The 16,243-nt window shown below is 44.8% G+C and overlaps 1 protein-coding gene across 2 annotated transcripts; it reads left to right on the top strand.

The window, feature by feature from the left end:
- Positions 1 to 1,084: 1,084 nt before the first annotated feature.
- LOC123167324 (glutathione synthetase, chloroplastic) lies at positions 1,085 to 14,895 on the top strand. 2 transcript variants are annotated; one of them, XM_044585171.1, is made up of 13 exons: positions 1,085 to 1,555; positions 10,552 to 10,721; positions 10,806 to 10,881; positions 11,268 to 11,398; positions 11,523 to 11,645; positions 11,724 to 11,804; positions 11,963 to 12,043; positions 12,132 to 12,201; positions 12,506 to 12,627; positions 12,989 to 13,128; positions 13,205 to 13,397; positions 13,473 to 13,600; positions 14,640 to 14,895. In XM_044585171.1, the coding sequence occupies exons 1-12, from the start codon at positions 1,244 to 1,246 to the stop codon at positions 13,594 to 13,596; spliced, it is 1,623 nt and encodes a 540-aa protein (XP_044441106.1). In that variant the 5' UTR covers positions 1,085 to 1,243; the 3' UTR covers positions 13,597 to 13,600; positions 14,640 to 14,895. The 2 variants fall into 2 exon arrangements, with proteins under 2 accessions (XP_044441106.1, XP_044441105.1); XM_044585170.1 differs by lacking the exon at positions 1,085 to 1,555 and adding an exon at positions 6,001 to 6,371.
- The last annotated feature ends 1,348 nt before the right edge of the window (positions 14,896 to 16,243 follow it).

Raw genomic sequence — 16,243 nt, 5'->3', positions numbered from 1 at the left:
TTTTTGTCTAGAACTATGTGATTTTGTGATCATTAAAGGTTCCTTTTTTATCTCTAGTTCTTACATGGGTAACATTCCTGATTTCTTGGGCTGCTATATTCACAAAATCACACAATTGAAACAGGAGTGTGGGGGAGCTGTTGATCTATATAGCTGGTGATAACAGTGTGCACGGGCTGGTAAGATTTGTTCAAATGCGGTGGTAAATTACTGCAAGGCTAATTATTTTAGAGTAGTGAGGATGAACTTGATCTTGCCAGGGTGGGTGATGTTTCCTGGTGAATCTTTTGCCAGATCCCTGGTAATTTCCCCGTCTTGGAGCTGATGATAGCCACCTATCGAAGATGAAGAGAAGAGGCCACTGGGGATTGTTCTTGATCCCCTAGATCTGTAGTTACGATAGTGTTTTGGTGTCGATCTGAGAGACTGGGCATGGGGGAGAGTTTACTTGCTTCGGGGTTTAGGGTGGTGGTGCTGAGGGCGTGGGGAGTGGTGGTATGATTCGGCATGGGGTTGGGGTTCGTGGGGTTTTCTATTGGGCCACGACATGCCGTCTGGGTCTGTGGTGGTACCGCGCTCGGCCTCTCACGCGGGAGCACGCTCGGCCTCATTGGCTGGTTCGTCCAATCTACCACATAGTTGCCAAATATCGCTATCCAAAAAAAAGGAAGCACAAGCAGAGAATACGTGGAATTGAGGAGATCCACCTACCGACGAGCCACAGCAAACGCGGATTCAATCCGACCCCCTACCGGCCACAACTGCCAGCTGCCTGGGGCCGTCGCGCAGGAGATCTCAACGAGGGTCGGGTACGTTTGGACGGGATATGCGATCAACAGCAACTAGTAGGCCAAAAGGGGGCGAAATACGAGAGAAATCGATTGATTTGGGGCGATCCCCGATCGTCACGCGCGGCGAGTGAGCGGTACTGACGCTGACTCCCCACCCACCGGCCGTGAGAGCGAGCCATGCATTGCATGCACTCGTATTGCCAGCGAACTTGTCCCTACGTTAGGTGCCGTGCACGGTGCACCCATGTCTCCTTCTCTATCAGAGGCTCAGAGCACATGCGTTCTATCTTCAATGCCATGGGCCACGGCCGGGTTCGCTGGATGCACGTTATGAGCTACCTCAACTGCCCCTCCTCACGTCCCATCTCCCCACTCTTTCCTCTCTGAGCTGCTTCCGCTCACTTCACTCCATTGGAGGACCTCCACCGATCAAGCAGGAAACCCAGACAGCCATGGCCGCCCCCAACGCCCTCACCGGCGCTTCGGTGTCCCGCGGCGGCGGTGCGAGCATGAGCGGCTCCGTGACGGCCGTGTGCCCGCGCTCCGTGGTGGCAGCGGCACCAACGTCCAGGACGTCGTCCTTGCGTCCCATGCGGTGCGGCGTTGTCGGGACAGCAGCCCCTGTTGTGGCTACGGCGGAGGGTGACGACCGGAGGCGGTTCGGGCAGCTGGCGGTGCCACAGGGGCTGGTGGATGAGCTCGTGGAGGAGGCGCTCGTTTGGTGCTCGCAGCACGGCCTTGTCGTCGGCGACAAGAACCACCCGGTGACGTGACCTTACCTTGCTAGCACATTTCCTACTCTACGTTGGAGTTTATCCGTTTGTTTCTTTTTGTGCGCAAAACGAGCAACCACTAAAATTCTGCACATTTGTCTTTGGAGAAACCATTTCGGTACTACTCGCTCCGTTCGGAATTACTTGTCTCGGAAATGATATATCTAGAGTTTTAGACTAAAATACGTCTAGATACATCCATTTCCGCGACAAGTAATTCCGAACAGACGGAGTACAGTACAATACATCATCTGTCACATAGTATAAAATGTTATTACAACCAGGAGTAGACATGAATGCAAATTTTGAACTATAAGGTACCCTTCGCCCAGGTGGGAACTAGGTGCACTCGGGTGTAAGTGCACCCGATATGAAAAAATAATTTATAGTAACTAAAAAAGCAAAAAAAACTGAAAATTTCTTGAAACATACATGAGCAAACATTCTACCCATTTAAAACGTTTCACGGCGAAATACCTTCCAGCATATTGTGGGCGACGGAATAATCAAGTCACTGTTCATTAGGTTTGCACTAGGAAACGTTTTTCTGGCCTGAGGTAAATGAAAGATTATTCCCGTGCTAAACTTTTTACACCAATACAAAAGAAGGTCAATTTTGTTTCAAAAATAGTTTCAGGATTTTTTTACTTCTTCTATAATTAATACACTATTTTTTCCTTAACAGGTGCACCAGCACCCAAGTGCATCAGCGTATTATTCCCCTTTGCCCCTCCTTACTTCAAAAAAATGAAATAATGTTTTAGAAGTGATGTAAATTGTGAAGCTTCAGTTTATTTAGTTGAACTAAGCAAGGTTGGAGGGCACCCTAAAGCTTCCAGATTTCCATGCATATACACAGAAGTTTACAATCTGTTGAATAGATGGGCTTCGCCTTTTTCTTGACAAACTAGGCTGACAACCCTCTGTGAAGGTAGTAGAGAATAAGAGATTCAGCTTCTGATTATAACTCTGGCGAGCTAAAACTATGGCATACAAATGATGTCTTCTTTCCCCCAAACATATATAAGGTAAACAAATTACTGAACACGTTACCATAGTTCAATTAAAGATTGTTTTTACCACCACAGTAATGTAAAGAACACAATATAGGATTTCATCCTCCTAGTCATCCAACCACTGATTGATTTTCGAGCATCGCTCTCGGTGACCTGCATGAAAACAATTTGTCCAGTGTCGAGGACCCAACATGGTATGATGCGTTGGCCGCTGGATGGATTGTACGTCTGCGTCACTTTTAGATAGACGGTTGCTCCACACATATCCTGGGGCATAAAAAAAAGGCGCACGAGGTGCATGAGGGGGGCTCGTGTCATAGTCACAGCTTTGCCAACTTGTTCACTTGTTAGTTTGTGTGACAGCGAAGTAGCGACAATGACCGGCTAGTGACGGGTCCAGAGCAGCAGAGCAAGAAAGGGAAACCTGTCGATGCCATTGTGTGATTAATATAAAAAATGCCACAATTAAAAATAGGCAAATTTCTCAGTCACAACTTATACTTCAGAAGCATGTGGGTGATAGAGAGTTGACGGAGACAATTTTTTAGATAGACGACGAAATGTAAATTGTTTTGTTCCGGAAAAGAGTGTAAAATGTTTATGTCATGCATGCAGGACCGTCCCATGGGGATGCACCTACCTATTTGTCATTTTGGCTCTGTTTTTTATTATAAAGTACAATAAATCGATTAGCCCCAACCCAGCACTGCTAGTTTGGGGGCCTCATGCCAGCATATGCGCGGAGGAGAGGGTCTCTGTGAGCGCTCAACTAGCGCCCCGTACATTTGAAGGGGATATAGCTTGAACTATTGACTAACTCCTCAAGGCGATCATAATCGTGTCGGTTACCTTTCGTTATCAAAATCCAGAAGCATACAATCTTTTTTTTTAAGATCTAGCAAATTGCTGGCTTGATTCAGATTTAGCAGAAAGCAGCGGAAGAACAACATGGTGAAGATCCGAAGATCAAAAAGAGAAAGAAAAAAACTGCGGCCCTAATAGCTGCAGGGAGCTACACCCACCACAAACAACATGACTACACAACCGAAGCACCTGTCCTCAGCTAAGCATCACCACCGCGTCTCGAACAACGCCGATCACCTCTGAAGACAGCAGCAGCTCCCACTACAACTTCCCTCGCCAACGCACCATCCACCCAGGAAGCAGGGGGTAGATGGCGGGACTTGGTCGATCCCAGGAAGAGCTTCGTCTTGGACTCATCGATGATGTCGTACATTGCGCCTGGAGCTTCACCTTGAACAGCGGCAAGCACCGGAGGAGCGCCACAAAGAGCTTCCAGGAAGTGTCTCCAAACGTGATGCTCCCAACAGAGGAACGACGTCAAACACGCCGCCATCATGCCGATCCAACACCGGACCTAGGATTTCGCCCGGAGACAAACCACCATCCGAGCACGAGGAAGATGCTGACACACCTCAGGTGACGCCTCCAAGGAGAAAAATGACACCCACAGGCGCCATCGCCACCGGCCTCTGGTCGTGCAGGACTTTCATCCGTATCGCCGCACACCTTCGCTCGTGCCCACAGAAGCTCGTTCATGCAGTCTCGCACCGCTACCGCCGCAGAACCTAGTCGTAGAAGCCACGGAGTCGTGGTCCACCCCGCCCACGGCGAGCCTACAGTGACCCGATCAGTCCCTGCATCCCGCATCTATCACGGCCGGAGCCGCCTGCTCCAGCATCATAGGACTAGCGCGCAGGGCCGGCGCGCGTCAAACCCACCACGGATCTGGCCAGGTTTGACCAGATCCGGCCGCGACACGCCGGAGGGGCGCCGCCCCGCCAGCCCGCGCCGAATCCGAGGCACCTCCACGCGCCCTCGCCTGGCCGCCACCGCGCCAGGCCGCGCCCACCCTGGGCCACGCCCGCGCGCGCCCTCGCCTGGCCGCCACCGGGCCAGGCCGTGCACCACGCCCGCTCGCCCCTGGACGCGCGCCGTCGCCGGCGCCAGATCCGCTCGCCTGGCCGCCTCCGCGGCAGGCCGCGCCACGCCCTCGCCGGCGCCAGATCCGCCCTCACCTGGCCGCCCCCACGCCAGATCCACTCGCCTGCACGCTGTACCTGGCCATGCGCGCCACCACGGGAGCCGGACAATCACTCTGAAGCTGTTGCCACACTTGCTGGCTTTGCAAGTTGAGTTTAACCTGCAGTCAGTCATTTCTTCTTCTTTCCTTTCCAAAAGAAACACGAGCATTGAAAGCTATTAGACATAGCCCATAGTCTGCGAAATTGTTATCATGTGCATCCAATGTCATCATCGCTTATAACCGACGAGGGAGAGCGGGTGTTCGGAAAAGGAGACATTTGACAGAGCAGGAGCACTGTTGTATCTATTAGAGGAGAAAGAAGCGAACGAATAAGTTGACGCCAACGCCCCATATTCACTAGCCTTTGCCTAGGAGGGAAAAAACCCAAACAAGGACGCTAGCCTCCAGCCCTACAACATCCTGCACTACTCACTACGCTGGCAAATGCTATCTTTCTAACTCTCAAATCCTCCGGTATCTTGAAATTAGTTTCCCTAACAGAACTTTGATCATTCTTGAAGTTTCTAGCATTCCAGTAGTTCCAAATCTGTCAGGCATTGTAAGATATGACTCCATCAAACTTTTTTTTTTGCGGAAAAACTTTCAATCTATTCATCTTCAATCATGGCAGTACAACGAACACCAGAAATAAAAAGTACATCCAGATCCGTAGACCACCTAACAACGACTACAAGCACCGAAGCGAGCCGAAGGCGCGCCGCCATCATCGCCCCTCCATCGCAACTTCTTCCCATCATTACCGTCTACCACCAAGATATGAGAGTAATCGGGTGGTTGGTCGATGTTCGGGTAATAATCCGAAATCTAGACGAGACCACCGTCAATTGCCGGGCGAGGCACCACAACAACGGAAGGCAAGAGACACACATTTGTTTTGTTTTTTGAAACAGAGGATAACCCCGGCCTCTGCATCAAAAGATGCACACGGTCATAAGAGCCACATATTTGTTTGGATTCGACAAAATATCAACACCACTTTAAGAGTTACTGACATGACACATGAGGTCAGGGTCAGCAAGGTGAAACGAAACGTCTATTCCACCGCCGAACGAGCACATACCACCGGAATCGAGCGGACCCGCATGCCAGCAAGCCACGCCAATTGGAGGGGATGATGTGGACTGACAAGAGAATCGGTGTGTGGCAATCCGCGGGCGACATTGTCAATTGTCATCACGCGTGGCAAATGAGCACTGAAGTTGACTCCCTGCTTGTCCCTACGTTACGTGCACCCACGTCTCATTTTCTATCAGAACACATGCCTTCCATGTGTACCTCATATATGTGCCCCTTCTCCCATCTCATCTGCCCCCACTTTCTTCTATATATGACCTGCTTCCGCTCGCTCCTCACTCCAGTGGAAGTGTGGAACCCCACCAATCAAGCAAGAAACCCCCACGACCACCGGCGATCGACCATGGCGGCCGCCAACGCATTTACCAGCGCTTCCATGTCCTGCGCTCCGAGCCTGAGCGGCTCTGTCAATGTGATCGCCGTGTGCCCACGCTCCGTGGCTGCCGCGAGGACGTTGTCTTCGTCGTGCTTGCGCCCTGTGCGGTGCGCCGCCGTTGGGACAGCAGCGCCCGTGGCGGCAACGGCGGAGGGTGACGAGAGGCGGTTCGAGCAGCTGGCGGTGCCGCCGGAGCTGGTGGATGAGCTCGTGGAGGAGGCGCTCGTGTGGTGCTCGCAGCACGGCCTCGTCGTCGGCGACAAGAACCACCCGGTGACGTGACCTTCCTAGCCCATTTCTTTCGTTGGAGTTTGCCCGTTGCTACGAGTGCAGAGCACAAGCTGCACAGTTTGCCCGTTGCTGTTTACGGAAGCATACAATAATTGTGAAACGGCAATCATTTTATTTTGCATATTTGACCGGCTGGCATAGTTTTGATCACTGAAAAAAATAGCGCGATATAGCGTGTTAAGAATTGATTCGCTAAATATATCGGTATACAACGTCTCGCTAATAGCACGCTATAGCGCGATATAGCATGCTGAGTCGCTAATAGCATATTTTAAGATCGGCGCTATTTTGCTATAGCACGCTATTTTTTCGTTTCGATGGAAGCTGGAGAAACCATTTATGCGTTTCATAGAAGTTTGGAATAATAATAAAAAATTGAAGCAGAGGCATAATATTTGCCTCGTTCATTAAATAAGTAGTTTAGAGGTGAAGTTTGAAATAATTAAGTAGTAAGAGCATCTACAGCCAGACTCCTCAAATTGATCGATCGGGTGCGGGGACAATTGACCGGACAGGAGGAAGAAGCAAAAAATAGCAAAAAATTGACTCAACCGGACCCCTCATATCATCTCTATACGCCCGGGCTGTCCGCGAACCCTCATATCCGTCTCAAATATGGGGAGGATATGAGGGCTCGCGGACGCGCCCGGGCGCGCCCGGTTAGTCCGCCATGTAGGATGCGTCCCCACCCCAGACCACGTTTTCTTTTTCTTTATTCATTCTTTTCTTTCTCTTTTCATCTTCACCAATCACATGCAACTGACCTGACACATGAGAAAGAAAATGAGGAGTGTAGCTGCACGGACGGAAAAATAAGGGCTCAAAACAGACACACCAGTTAACTGACAGGGCGCGTCCGCGGGCGTTTGAGGGGCTGAATTAGAGATACGTGGCTGAAGATGCTCTACCGCTCTTATATTTCTTTATAGAGAAAGTATGATCTGTTGTATGGATGGGCTTCTTCCCTTTTTTAAGAAACTAGGCTGACACACCTCTGGGGAGAAAGTGGAGAACATCTACTGATTCTCCCTGCGAAAAAGTATGAAAGAGAACTAGAGATTCAGGTTCTAATTAACTCCGACAAGCTGAAATTATGTCACGCGAACAATACTTTTTCCAAACATAAGGTAAAGAAATTGTTTTTAGACCCGGGCGAAAACAACTTGCCCAATATAGGAATATTGCCGTCCGTGTCAATTTTTTAGATAGACGAATTCTGGTCCATATATGTATCTTAGGCAAAAGAGGAACGGACGGCCTCTAAAAACATCATCACCCTAAAATGTGTACTTTATTAAAAAAAGGCGCACGAGGTGCACGAGCAGCACCAACTTGTTGGCCGTAATAACTAACAACGACATAACGACGGTGACTGCTGGTGACAGCAACAAAAGAGGAATATTTGGCCCTGCATTTTGGGACTAAACTAATGCCACACACTAAAAATAGGCAAAGAGAGGATTGATTTATGTGCGTCCTCAATCATCCTTTACTACTGTAGAAGCATATGGGTGATAGAGAGTAGATGTAGGGACCATTTCTCGTTCGGCCATGCAAATTGTCAATTCACCTTAATGAACTGGCCTGGCTAGTGTTGTTCATCTTTGGATGTAAAAAAATTGCTCTAGAAATGAGTGTAAAATGGTTATGCCATGGACTGTTTCATGGGGTTTGGCTTCGTTTTACTACAACACATCAATCATTATAGCTTTGCCAAATGCCTCAGTGTCCCTTAGGCTAGTCCACAGTGGGGAGTAACTTAGACTAGTAACATGCATATGTTACTAGTCTATGTTACTACCTCTACAATGGGGAGTAACATATGTGTGATATTATGCAACAGTTCATTTATTAGGTTATAGACTCATCTTGCCTTGGTATGTGTGATGTTACTCATAGTACTAGTAACTAGCTATGTTACTACATGCCTCTCTTTCTTCATTAATTGCTTGCCACATCATCTATTTTATCTAGATATGTGTGATGTTACCACCTATGTTACTCCCACTGTGGATAGTCTCATAGTGGGAGTAACTTAGGTAGTAACATAGCGCACTCCAAGAAAATTTTGCTTATGTGACGTGTGGTTAATGAGGAGAGATGTGTTTAGAGTAACATAATATGTTACTGTAACATAGCGCTTCCGGAGAAAGGATAAGTCTACAAGCTAATAAATAAAGACATCTATGACACTGCTACTATGTTACTTTGCACTATAAAGATAGTAACTTAGACTAGTGTCATATGCACGACACTAGTATAAGTTACTCTCGGAGGAGGAGGAGCCCCCTGGAGGTGGCATCAGTTATAGTGTTAGCTAGCTTTTTTCCGTTCAAATACCTCAGGTTTCCTCTGGCGTTCAGGAAAGCTCTCGAGTTTGGCGCTCCAACCCTTGGTCGATGGGATTGCGAATCGCCTCCCAACTTTGAGGGCATTTATGATGGCAAATGTAGGACATCTCACGTTTGTTAAGTGCCACCATCCATGTGCACCAGTTGATGGTCCTAGGCATGAATAAGAAGACCCGGAAGCGTATTAACAAAATGGTATCAGGGTGCACCAAGAAGCAATAGGCTGTCGTTGGGGCCTTGACCGACCTTCGTTCAATCTCAGTCACTAGAGGGTCCTTGCCTTGGCCTTATGGCAATACTTCCAGGTATGGAGGATGGTATGCAGTGTGCGTCTTACCATCGAACTGGACGTCCTTATTTGATGTTGGACTGCTAAGAGCTGTTACGACGCTCTCTTTCATGGGGAAGTAGATTTTTCCTAACCAGTTACCCGCATAACATGTATCCTGGCCCTCCATCTAGGGTCATGTCCAATCAACCTGCCCCACCACGTTGTCAGCTATGCAGTGTACTCCCTCGCCATATTCACATGCATGTTGTGGCTCTTTAAACAAAATAACAGAATAACCAAATATGTCACCATTACTTTTAAATAAATTACGCAAATTAAATTGTGTGTGGCTCAAAAAAGTTCCATAAACATTTCATCAAAGTTTGGCCAAGCTGTAGATAAGGTTCTTTGTTTCCAGATACATTTTCTAGCAAAGTTCTTTCATATTTCTAACAAAGTGCAGACCCACTATTTAGAAAGTTCTTCAGCCTTGATTCTGTTTATTTGGCACTTTAGAATAAAAATGAAAAGTTCTTCACCGTTTAAAGCAAAAGTTTTTTTTAAAAGAAGTGTTTCAAATGTATCCAAGACTGTACTTGTTTTAAAGGGCTTGGCGTCACGAGTTCAAATATGTAAAAAAAATCAAAAATGACTTTTTGGTTCTAAAGATATGTACAATCTAAATTGTCAAAAGAAAATGAAAACCATGGGAGTTAGAGGGGAGAGGGAAGCTAATGTAGGCCATGCATGTGTGAGTACTTGCGCAGGAAGAGAAGAGAGAGAGTATCCGCGCACATGCAAGGGCGTGCATCCACATGGACCAGCAACGTCAGCGATTCAGGTTGTGCACCTAGCTGGTTAGGATTCGCCATATTTGCTTTCATGGAGTGTCCGGTTCGAGCTCATGGAAAGCTCAACTAGAAGACTTGGGTTCTCTCTCAGGTCAAGTTCTCCATGTGGGGCAGGTTTACCAAGATGGTTGTTGGACCGTCGAGCAATTGGCACGCCGTTGGTCACCAGTATGCACCTAGGTGCATACTCTACAATCAGTCGAAGGAGATAATGGATCATCTCATCGGATGCTCATTTTCACGCACTATGTAGCACAAGGTGCTCCCATGGATCCGTCCGATGGTACCCCCTCCCCAGCGCTACGGGGAACGGTTTCGTGAACTGGGAGCAACAAAGTTATTATTTTGTCCCCACCTCGATCCGCAAAGGCATATCCTCGATCAGAATGTTATTGGCTTAGTGCATCCGAAAGCATCGGAACATGCTCATCTTCGACATTGCTCAACCCAGCTTAGCTCGCCTACTTGGCACATTTAAGACCGAAATCAGGAAATAGGTGGCGGCAGTGTTGCTTCCGGTGATGGCCGTGTGACTGTGTCTACCAATTAGAGGCATCGTGTCATACTCTTTGGGTGTTTCTCTTTTTAGAGTTTTACAAACTCATATTTCTATCAATGCACCGAGACGCAAAGTTTTTGCACTTTCTTAAACAAAACATTTTGACTTAATTTTTCATGGGTGCATGCAGAGATCAGGAAAAGCGCCTGGTGTTGGTCTACTCCATGCCCCATTTGCTCTCTTGCCAATGTCGTTTCCGAAGGTTTACTGGGAGCAGGCACTCGAGCTAGCTCCACTTTTCAATGAGCTCGTTCATCGTGTCAGCCTGGATGGGGACTTCTTGCAGCAGACTTTGGCAAGGTTATTTTCTCATGGAACTGAACATCAAGAGAGTATAGTTATTGGACTCAAATAATTTTGTGAAAGCCAATGTTCCTCTTCCAGGACAAAAGAAGTGGATCCATTCACTAGGAGGCTTCTAGATATTCACTCAAAGATGATGGAACTAAACAAGAAAGAGGTAAGTGTGCAGCTAATTTAAGGTTCGTTTAAACCAGTACAATATACTTTCTTGATTTCACTTTACTTCACATATATGCTTTATTTGGAGTCTTTTTTGAAGTTTGACCAAGTTTTATAGTAAAAAATATCAAAATTTACAAATACTGAATCACATATCATTAGATCCATCATGAAATATATAATTATATAATATTTTTGGGTATTGTAGATGTTAATTTTTTTAACATAAATTTGGTCAACTTTTTAAAAAATAACTTAAGAAAAAAGTGATATGCAAAGTAAATTGGAACGAATGGGGTACGAGGTTACTACATGCTAAACCCATCCACGATGATACCCTTGGCTTAACTCAAGTAATGAGGTGAGTTTGGATACATCTTTCAGGACATTCAACTGGGTCTGACCAGGTCGGACTACATGATAGATGGGGCAACTGACAAGCTTCTTCAAGTAGAGCTCAACACGATCTCTACATCCTCCAATGGTCTCGCTTGCGGCGTATCTGAGCTTCACAGGTCTGAAGATCATACAATAGTTTAACTAGTGTATCTGCACAATTCTCACAGACGTTGCACAACTATATTTGAGTGCTTCTGCTGAATGATTTGATGACAAGAACGATCTGAATGCAACGCGCAGAAATCTAATCAGACACCATCAGAGGGAGCTTGGTTTGGATCCAACCAGTGTTGTTGGAAACACTGCGATAGCCCAGCACGCTGAAGCATTAGCCACTGCATGGGCCGAGTACAACAACCAAAGGTTAGGTGTTTAATTTGATGCAGACATGTACTTTCTTAAGACTTTTGTTCTAACTAACAAAAAGCTTTCCTTGTTTAGCGCGGTAGTGCTGGTGGTTGTTCAAGCAGAAGAAAGGTACATGTATGACCAGTATTGGATCACGGTCGCGCTGAGAGAAATATATCCTCCGGTCTATGCTAATGCCATGTTGTAGCTTGATACTAGCTAGATGCTGCCAATACAAAATGCAGAGGAATCTCATTCAATTTCAAAATGTGTCGTAGCGTGCAATTATTGAAAAAATGTACAATGTTTTTTTCCTTAACTTCTGTTTTTACGTATGGGGTGACGACTATTCGCAAGACAATGGCAGAAATAGAAGCGGAGGGGGATCTTCGTCCTGATGGGACACTCGTGATGTAAGGTTCCTCTCTACAAGAATGTTACTTGCAATGTCGTCATGCGTGATTTGAGGAACTTTGAATTTTTGTTTGTTTTGTCATTCAGAAATGGACGCCCAGTTGCAATAGTTTACTTCAGGGCAGGGTACTCACCGGCTGATTACCCATCAGAAGCCGTATGTATTCCTTTTACTATGATTAAACTTGATATACTTCTGTTAATCTTTAGATGTGTTGAATGATTCCTTCTTTTGATGGGATATAAACATTGAAAATAGATGTGCAACCACAAATATGGGACTTAAGCATTGATTTTTTTTCTAGTACTCTCTCGGTCCCAAAATAAGTGATGTTATTTTAGTACAACTTTGTACTAAACCAACGACACTTACTTTGGGACGAGGGGAGTACTATTTACCATAGTTCAACAGAACAACTGAAGTAGCTGCTATTCACACAACTGCCACATTTTTTCTTAAGGAATGGAGAGCAAGACTCTTGATCGAGCGTTCTTCTGCTATTAAGTGCCCGTCAATAGCACACCATCTTGTCGGTACAAAGAAGATTCAACAAGAACTGGCGAAGGAAAATGTGCTTGAAAGGTAATCCCATTTCATTATTATTGCATACTGATACATGACTCGCTAAAAGTTTATGGTAAACCTCATAGTAAAACAGTAACTATGGATCAGGTTTACTGTAATAATAAATATATTGTGAAATGTAATAATATGACGAAAAAAATACTAAATGTAGTTATATGATTTGTTTGTAAACAGTTTCCACAGAATTAAGTCCGTTCATGGCCAAACTTTGGAAGTTCAGATAATTTGACTACATAAATAATTAGAAGTCAAGTAAAAAAGGGCATAAAACAAAAATATCTAATGATACTCACTATTTATGTTTATCAATGGCTCCTTCTGCACACGATTGCTATTCTGACCCTGCATTACGTACCAGGTTTCTTGACAACCAATCCGACATAGAAAATGTACGAAAATGCTTCGCAGGATTGTGGAGTTTGGAGAATGACATTATAGTAAATTCCGCTATTGAATCGCCGGAGTTGTTTGTTCTCAAACCACAGAGGGAGGGTGGAGGTATTACCTCAGTCTCACCATGCAGCCAAAATGTTGGACACTATTGACCGATGAGTAACCCTGATATTCCGTTCAGGGAACAACATTTACGGGGATAATCTACGTGAAACATTGATTCGCCTTCGGAAGGATGGAAGCAATGAAACTGCAGCATACATCTTAATGCAAAGGATATTCCCACCAGCATCTCCCAGCTATCTTGTCCGCGAGGGAACTTTTGTTAGGGATAATGTTGTTTCTGAGTTTGGAATATTTGGAGCCTACCTTAGGTAATACATTATCAGCTATTGTAATATTTGACATATATTTAACACTTGCTAAAATTGTTTATTTCATGGATATAGGAACAACGACAAGGTCATTATAAATGATCAGTGCGGTTATTTGTTGAGGACCAAAGCAGCTTCACTAAATGAAGGTGGGGTGGTTGCTGGATATGCGTTTTTGAATAGCATATTTCTGACATGACAAGGTAAATAAATTCCATACTTCTGTTCATTTATCATATATGAAAACATGTCGAATATAGGTAGTTTGAACAAGTCCAGAGGAATTTAGAAAAGGTAGAGCCTACCCATTTATTGTTTCCACATCTGTAACCTCCAGAATAAGGAGTGGGATGGTATAGAGGACATGTTTAAGAAAATATCCCAGTCAATTTCGACAGCGAAAGGATGTCGATGTTCACGTTGTCATTCTCCAAGGTACCTAAGGAAAGGTCACAAAGCACTAGAATATTACAAAACCAGATTCTTCTGTTAATCTGACAATCATAAGCTAGCGCAAATAACAGCTAACTATTTAAACACTACTTTCCGACCTAAAGACAAGGGTGGTCTCGGGGTGGAGGTTTTGAAGATAAAAATAAATAAATGTTGCTCCACAAATGTTTTTTCAAACTGTTAAATGATGGGTATGGGCATATATATAGTAAGAGCTGTTGCGAATTAAATAACTAATTCCAAAACGTTGTTACAAGTGATAGTGAAACCTACAAATTCTCCATTCTGGAAAGGTCTCGTGCGAGTCAAAGTGGAATTCTTTCAAAGGGTTCCTTCCAAGTTGGTAATGGTAACAATGATAGGTTTGGCAAGGATGGCTCAGAGATACGCCTCTTAGTATATGTATGCTGATTTGACAAACGACAATATTTTATTAGGAAATTTTTTATCTAGAAGGTAAAAGTCCCCCTTAAGATCAAGATTTTGGATTGGTATATATTTGTACAAGCATGTTGGCTAAGGATAACTTAGCAAAATATAACTGGAATTGTAGTAAAAAGTGATGTTTTCATGATGAGACTGAAACAATCGAGCACTTCTTCCTATTGTGCCCATTCACACGCTTGTTATGGTAGAGGGTCCATGTCCTGTTTAATATTCCACTGCCTACTAGTATCTCTAATATGTTCGGAAATTAGTCGTGTGGGGTGGATGAGAAACTTAAGGCTCAAATCCAGGTGAGAATATTAGCCTTATGTTTAACAATGACAAAGCTTCCATTTTTTGCAGGTTATCCACAGAGCTACGCACCGAATCTGTATGTAGTCCTTACATCAGCATGTGGAAGCTCGGGGCTTCTAGACTTTGGATACAAGCATTTGGAGATGACCGTACATGCTTTATTCAACAAGTTTATATGGTAGCATAGAAATAGGTTTAGTAATGCATGAGTGTCTTATGTACAAATGTATTGTCCGTGGTTGTGTCCTTTTTATCTATTTATGTAATGTCCTGAAAATTGTATAATAAATGGCTGTGTGCATCACACTGGTAGCGAATAGGCCTTTAGTCCCGGTTCGCAAAGGCCATTAATCCCGGCTGTGCAACCGGGACTAAATATGCGCGACTAAAGGCCCCCCCTTTAGTCGCGCCTCTTACGAACCGCGACTAAAGGCCCGTCCACGTGGGCGCCAGGAGTCCGTCAGGGCGGAGGACCTTTAGTCCCGGTTCTCGTGGCTAACCGGGACTAAAGGCCTCCTCCGCAGGTTTAGGGTTTTAGCCCCCCTAAACCTGGTTTCTTTTTAATTTGTAGTGTTTTATTTCTTTTATATTATATTTTATGTTTTATTTTAATTTCGATGAAGTTTCAGTACACATATTCTACGCTACTATATACATGCATATGAAATTTCAAACAAGAAGAATTCAAGAGGAATATATAATATATATTCAATCTCGGGTGACCATATACAACTTCGAACAAGTTTCCATACACAATTAGGATGGATGACCATATACAACTTCGAACAAGTTTCAATCTCGGGTATGCATATAAATTTCTTCGTCCTCGGTTTAGTGTTCTCCTTTAGGATTGATGACTTCCCTCATGAAAAATCCTGCTAATTCATCTTGAATTGGTCGAAAGCGAGCTTCTGGACTAAGCCTCCTCCGCAAGTTATCCGTCGCCTTCCGCACGCTATCCGATGCCTTCCGCTCAGAGGTGTGTCTCCGGATGTTCTCACAAATATAGTATCCACATAGATTGGTCCCCGGTGGCTGCTTATCCACATTAACTAACCTTCTAAAATCTAGCTCATGTTTGAATTCACCGACAATTTCTTCTGAGAACCGTCTCCAAACCCTACAGGGCAAAGAAAATTAAATGAACAAGGGAGTTATTAGTTACTTGATATTAGGAAATGAACGAAAGAGACCGATCGATATAGAGCTCAAATGATTGAAAATAATTACTTTTGCAGCATTTTTCTCATGTCGGCCCAACGCTTTGGATCCGAATCCATAGAGTCCATGATTAGAACTCTGGAGGTGTGAAGTTCAATATTTAGCAGAATCCAGTGGAACCTGCGGACACGTTACATGCACAGTCATGCATAACTCATCGATTAGACATACCATGCATGGAGTAAACAAAAGAGAATGGGCACAAGAGAGAAACACTCACCCAAAATGGTAAGGAAATAGAATATGACTTTTGAGTTGATGCTTTCTAAGAAACTTGTACAAGTCTTTCTCCACGTCTTCGGGGTGATTTTGTAACACATGTCCATTAACGATATGTGGGTCAATGAACCCAACATCATGGATGTTTCTTATTTTGCATTCCCAAATCTTCAATCTGCATAATAGCGTACGTAACAATATAGTTAGGACTA

This window comes from Triticum aestivum, chromosome 7D (assembly GCF_018294505.1).
Source record: "Triticum aestivum cultivar Chinese Spring chromosome 7D, IWGSC CS RefSeq v2.1, whole genome shotgun sequence".
Taxonomy (NCBI): domain Eukaryota; kingdom Viridiplantae; phylum Streptophyta; class Magnoliopsida; order Poales; family Poaceae; genus Triticum; species Triticum aestivum.
Note: the sequence above shows the minus strand (reverse complement) of the source record. Positions and strands in the feature narration are given on the sequence as shown.

Bases quoted from the DNA above. Each gene is read 5' to 3' on its own strand.
- LOC123167324 (XM_044585171.1), top strand. From the start codon at position 1,244: ATGGCCGCCCCCAACGCCCTCACCGGCGCTTCGGTGTCCCGCGGCGGC. The intron at 10,722-10,805 runs GTTATTTTCTCA...TTCCTCTTCCAG, and splicing joins TTGCAGCAGACTTTGGCAAG to GACAAAAGAAGTGGATCCAT. The intron at 13,398-13,472 runs GTAATACATTAT...TCATGGATATAG, and splicing joins ATATTTGGAGCCTACCTTAG to GAACAACGACAAGGTCATTA.